This window comes from Penaeus chinensis, chromosome 34, assembly GCF_019202785.1.
Source record: "Penaeus chinensis breed Huanghai No. 1 chromosome 34, ASM1920278v2, whole genome shotgun sequence".
Taxonomy (NCBI): Eukaryota; Metazoa; Arthropoda; class Malacostraca; order Decapoda; family Penaeidae; genus Penaeus; species Penaeus chinensis.
In genome coordinates this window covers 4,263,685-4,271,184 of record NC_061852.1, presented here as the reverse complement: position 1 = coordinate 4,271,184, position 7,500 = coordinate 4,263,685, and the positions used below count along the sequence as shown (strand labels likewise).

General features: G+C 27.4%; 1 protein-coding gene across 1 annotated transcript in view; it reads left to right on the top strand.

Moving 5' to 3' along the window:
- Positions 1-7,500, top strand: part of LOC125043478 (axoneme-associated protein mst101(2)-like) — a 19,822-nt gene that overhangs the window by 8,345 nt on the left and 3,977 nt on the right. The window contains exons 6-12 of the mRNA XM_047639569.1: positions 307-447; positions 1,752-1,919; positions 2,690-2,830; positions 3,839-4,006; positions 4,535-4,675; positions 5,661-5,828; positions 6,980-7,120. Of these exons, the coding sequence (XP_047495525.1) occupies positions 307-447; positions 1,752-1,919; positions 2,690-2,830; positions 3,839-4,006; positions 4,535-4,675; positions 5,661-5,828; positions 6,980-7,120 (1,068 nt within the window). The remainder of the gene's footprint in view (positions 1-306; positions 448-1,751; positions 1,920-2,689; positions 2,831-3,838; positions 4,007-4,534; positions 4,676-5,660; positions 5,829-6,979; positions 7,121-7,500) is intronic.

Genomic DNA, 7,500 nt, shown 5'->3' with positions numbered 1-7,500 from the left:
ATGCATGTATATATAAGTATATATATACTCATATATTTATATGTATGTATGTATATATACATATATATGTGTTTGTGTATACATGCATATATACATACAATATATATGTATACACATTTGTTTATATATGTATGTATATACATATGTATATGTATATTTCTATACCTATGTGTGTGTGTGTGCGTGTAGTACACACGCACAAACACATACAAATATACATATATACACAATTATATAAGATATATATACATATATATTTATATGTGACATATTAACAAGGGACACCTCATGTTATCATTCCCACAGTGGACGAAATCCGAAAATCTGAAAACTGTGAAGGCGAGTGCAAGAGGGCGGGAGGCAAGTGTCGAAAGTCCTGCAGGGCAAAGAAGGGGGAAGTAGAGGGAGTGTGTCAAGGAGCAGACTGTAAGTGCTGCATTACCCAGGGTGAGTTAGGCTTGGGAGAGGCGACAGTAGAGTTGCCTGACTGCCGCACCACTCGTCAGTTTATGTTACAAGTTGTAGAGAAATATTTTCATGTTTGTGTCTGTGTTAATGCTTTATTTTGTTGATGGTAAGTTTAAACACGCATTTCTTATTCTACTCGCTGTATAATCATATTTATTATTGTTAATGCTTGTAAACACGCACACCAATATATATATATATATATAAATATACATATATATACATATAAACATACATACATATATAAACATGCGTGTTTGTGTGCATATATATGTATTGTATCCATATATGTATGCATATGTATATATATGAATATATATGTAAATGCATATACAATGGAATAAATATATACATTTACATAAATATATATACATATATATCTACACATACACTCACACAGATAAATACATACTTTAGATTTATATTTATATATATACATATATATGTATATTTCTCTCTTTATATATATATATATAAATCCATATATATATATATATATATATATATATATATATTCAAATGCATGTGTATATATATGTATTGAAATATATATATATATATATATATATATATATGTATATATATATGAATATATAAGTGTATATGTATGTACATATACAATAGCATATATTTATACCTACTGTACTTATAAATATTCATATGTATGTATAGTATATGTATATTTATACATATATACTCTCTATATAAGTATGTTTGCGTATATATGTATGTATATATATATATATGTTTAAATCATATATAAGATTATATATAGATGTGTGTATGTATATATATGTGTACATATGTATATATATGCATATAAATGCCTATGTATGTATATATAGCCTATTCAAATACATATGTATATACATCCATATATGCATCTATACATATGTATATACATCCATATATGCATCTATACATATGTATATACCTCCATATATGCATATATACATAAGTATATGCATAACTACATGTCGAAAAGTATTAATGAGCATGAATATCTTGACAATACAAGAGATGAATTTAATCGGTTTCAATGATATCTTCCTAAGAAATACATGTATTTCTGACGAAGATATATGTATATACATGTATATTCTATATTCATTTATATATTAATATATACATATGTGTGTGACTATGTGTGTATGTATAAATGTGTGTGAATATATATATATATATATATATATATATATATATATATATGTATATATATATATATATTTTTTTTTTTTTTTTTTTTTTTTTACGAATTAGTGAATATCATTGTTATTTTTCAGGAAAGAAAAAAAACAAACGCACGGAAAAATCACCTCGAAAATGTAAAGACCCTGGCGATCAATGCTCGAAGGCACATGGCAAGTGTCGACAGACCTGCGAACAACACGAGACGGTTAAGGAGGGAAAATGTAGAGGAAAAAAATGCAAATGTTGCGTGAAAGGCGAAGGTGGGTTAGCGTTGGAATTGTTGATATATATGCATATATATTGTACGTATTATATTTGTCATTACTTCTTGAAAATGTAGAGAGCTAAACAAAATGCCCTTACCAATATGGTTTACAACATACACAGACTTGCATATCTGTTACATATGATTTATATACTGCATATACATACACACGCACTCACACACACGGAAATCAAATTTGAGGCAACGAGCTATGTACATATGTGAGTGTGTATATACACACATTTTTGGTATATATGTATATAAATATATATACTGTATATGAAAGTGTGTATGTAAACATGAGAATGAATATTATATATATTACATATATTATACATGTATATGCATATATATGGCATAGATATATGTACGTATGCATGCATACATGCATATATGTATATATATATTCATATATATACATGTATAAATGCATGTATATAAAACTATATATATATTTATATATTTGTATGTATGTATGTATATATACATAAATGTCTTTGTGTATGCATGCATATATACATACAATATATATATATATATATATATATACATATATATGTATATATATATATATATATGTATGCATATACACATGTATATGTCTATACCTATGTGTGTGTGGGGGTGTATGCTTGTGTGTTCGTGTAGTAAACACGCACAAACACATACAAATATACATATATACTCAATTATATAAGATACATACATACACATATATATATATGACATATTAACAAGGGACACCTCATGCTATCATTCCCACAGTGGACGAAATCCGAAAATCTGAAAACTGTGAAGGCGAGTGCAAGAGGGCGGGAGGCAAGTGTCGAAAGTCCTGCAGGGCAAAGAAGGGGGAAGTAGAGGGAGTGTGTCAAGGAGCAGACTGTAAGTGCTGCATTACCCAGGGTGAGTTAGGCTTGGGAGAGGCGACAGTAGAGTTGCCTGACTGCCGCACCACTCGTCGGTGTATGTTACATGTCGTAGAAAAATATTTTCATGTTTGTGTCTGTGTTAATGCTTTATTTTCTTGATGGTAAGTTTAAAAACGCATTTCTTATTCTACTCGCTGTATAGTCATTTTCATCATTGTTAATGTTTGTATACACACACACTTATATATATATATATATATATATATATATTGTATCCATATATGTATGCATATGTATATATGAATATATATACTTGCAAATGCATATACTTTGGAATATATATATATACATATATATCTACACATACAGTCACACGGATAGATACATACTTTACATATATTTATGTATAAATGTATATTTCTATATATATCCATATATATACATATATATATTTAAATACATGTGTGTTTATATATATATATATATATATATATATAATATATATGGAAATTTACATGTATGTACATATACAATAGCGCATATACATACCTACTGCACATATAAAGATATATATGTCTGTATAATATATGTATATTTATACATATATACTGTATATATAAATATGTTTTTATATATGTGTATATATGTTTAAATCATATATAAGATTATGTATAGATGTGTATATGTATATATATAGATATGTATGCAAATATATGCGTACGTGTGTATATATATAGCCTATTCAAATATATATTTATATACCTCCATATATGCATATATACACATGTATATGCTTCCTTATATGCATATATACATATGTATATGCATAAATACATATCTATAGAAAATGTACTAATGAGCATGAATATCTTGACAATACAAGAGATGAATTTAACCAGTTTCAATTATATCTTCCTAAGAAATGCATGTATTTCTGACGAAGATAGATGTATATACATGTATATTCTATATTCATGTATATATGAATATATATATATATATATATATATATATATCAGTGAAAGTCATTGTTATTTTTCAGGAAAGAAAAAATTCAAACGCACTGAAAAATCACCTCGAAAATGTAAAGACCTCGACGATCAATGCTCGAAGGCACATGGCAAGTGTCGACAGACCTGCGAACAACACGAGACGGTTAAGGAGGGAAAATGTAAAGGAAAAAAATGCAAATGTTGCGTGAAAGGCGAAGGTGGGTTAGCGTTGGAATTGTTGATATATATACATACATTGCACGTACTATATTTTTTCATTGCTACTTGAAAATGTAGAGCTAAAAAAAATGCCCTTAGCAACATGGTTACACACATACACAGACTTGCATATCTGTTACATATGTTTTATATACTGCATATACATACAAACGCACTCACACACAGGCAAATTAAATTTGAGGCAACGAGCTATATAATATATATGTATAAATGCATGTATATATAAGTATATATACTATATATATATTTATATGTATGTATGTATATATACATATATGTTTTATGCATATATACATACAATATATATGTATACACATATGTATATATATGTATGTATATACATATGTATATGTATATGTCTATACCTATGTGTGTGTGTGTGTGTGTAGTACACACGCACAAATATACATATATATACACAATTGTAATATATATATATATATATATATATATACATATATATCTTACATATTAAGAGGGGACTCCTCATGTTATCATTCCCACAGTGGTCGAAATCCGAAAATCTGAAAACTGTGAAGGCGAGTGCAAGAGGGCGGGAGGCAAGTGTCGAAAGTCCTGCAGGGCAAAGAAGGGGGAAGTAGAGGGAGTGTGTCAAGGAGCAGACTGTAAGTGCTGCATTACCCAGGGTGAGTTAGGCTTGGGAGAGGCGACAGTAGAGTTGCCTGACTGCCGCACCACTCGTCGGTTTATGTTACATATTTTTTTTTTTCTTTTTTATTTAGAAAAAATATTTTCATGTTTGTGTCTGTGTTAATGCTTTATTTTTTTGATGGTAAGTTTAAACACGCATTTCTTATTATTTTCGCTGTATAATCATATTCCTTATTATTAATGCTTGTACACACGCACACCAATATATACATATATAAATATACATATATATACATATATACATACATATATAAACATGCGTGTATGGGTGCATATATATGTATTGTATCCATATATGTATGCATATGTGTATATATATATATGAATATATATATATATATATATACATGTATATCTACACATACACTTACACAGATAAATACATATTTCAACTATATTCATATATACATATATATGTATATTTCTATATATATATCCATATATATGTATGTAAATATATATGTATATATATATATATATATGAATGTATAAGTGTATATGTATGTACATATACAATAGCATATATTCATACCTACTGTACATATAAATATTCATATGTATGTATATTATATGTATATTTATACATATATACTCTATATATAAGTATGTTTGCGTATATATGTATATATATGTTTAAATCATATATAAGATTATATATAGATGTGTGTATGTATATATATGTATATATATGCATATATATGCCTTTGTATGTATATATAGCCTATTCAAATATATATGTATATACCTCAATATATGCATCTATACATAAGTATATGCACAAATACATGTCGAAAAGTATTAATGAGCATGAATATCTTGACAATACAAGAGATGAATTTAATCGGAGATAGATGCATATAGATGTATATTCTATATTCATGTATATGTGAATATATATATATATATATATATATAAATATATATATATATATATCAGTGAAAGTCATTGTTATTTTTCAGGAAAGAAAAAAAACAAACGCACGGAAAAATCACCTCGAAATTGCAAAGACCTCGGCGATCAATGCTCGAAGGCACATGGCAAGTGTCGACAGACCTGCGAACAACACGAGACGGTTAAGGAGGGAAAATGTAGAGGAAAAAAATGCAAATGTTGCGTGAAAGGCGAAGGTGGGTTAGGGTTGGAATTGTAGATATATATACATATATATTGCACGTATTGTATTTGTCTTTGCTACTTGAAAATGTAGAGAGCTAAAAAACAATGCACTTGGCAATATGCTTAAATACATACACTGACTTGCATATTTGTTACATGTTTTATATAATGCAAATATATACACGCACATGCACACATATATATGTGTGTGTGTGTGCACACACGCACACAAATTACATTGAAGGCAACGAGCTATATACATGTGTGTGTATATATATAAACATTTTTGGTGTATAAGTATATACATATATATGTATATATGTATTTATATATATGTATATGTAGATGTATACATCATATATACTGTATATACATGTGTGTCTACACATGAAGATGAATACTATATATATATATATATATATATATATATATATATATATATATTACATATATTATACATACATATATGCATATATATGGCATACATATATGTACATATACATACATACATATATAAGTATATATATATATATATACATGCACAAAATACATGTATATAAGTATATATATACTTATATATTTGTATGTGTGTATTTATATACATATATATGTTTTTGTGTATGCATGCATTCATACATATATCTATACATATATATATATATTTATTATATACATATGTATATATATGTATGTATATATATGTATATATATGTATATATATGTATGTATATACATATGTATATATATGTATGTATATACATATGTATATATATGTATGTATATACATATGTATATATATGTATGTATATACATATGTATATATATGTATGTATATACATATGTATATATATGTATGTATATACATATGTATATATATGTATGTATATACATATGTATATATATGTATATACATATGTATATATATGTATGTATATACATATGTATAAATATGTATGTATATACATATGTATATATATGTATGTATATACATATGTATATATATGTATGTATATACATATGTAAATATATATGTATGTATATACATATGTATATATATGTATGTTTATACATATGTATATATATATGTATATGTATATACATATGTATATATATATATGTATATACATATGTATTCGGACACCTCATGCTATCATTCCCACAGTGGACGAAATCCGAAAATCTGAAAACTGTGAAGGCGAGTGCAAGAGGGCGGGAGGCAAGTGTCGAAAGTCCTGCAGGGCAAAGAAGGGGGAAGTAGAGGGAGTGTGTCAAGGAGCAGACTGTAAGTGCTGCATTACCCAGGGTGAGTTAGGCTTGGGAGAGGCGACAGAAGAGTTGCCTGTCTGCCGCACCACTCGTCGGTGTATGTTACATGTTGTAGAAAAATATTTTCATGTTTGTGTCTGTGTTAATGCTATTTTTTTTTGGATGGTACGTTTAAACACGCATTTCTTATTCTTTCCGCTGTATTACCATATTCATTATTGTTAATGTTTGTACCTATGGTTATTGACATAATCTAGTAACATAGATTTGTGTTTCGGGTTATAGCACAATAAATCAAACATTGTTATTAGATATAATATAAGATCTCTTCCTTTCTCTCTCTCTTTCCTTACCCCCCCCCCCCCTCTCTCTATCTCTCTCTCTTAATACACGGACCCATACACAATAATTATATGT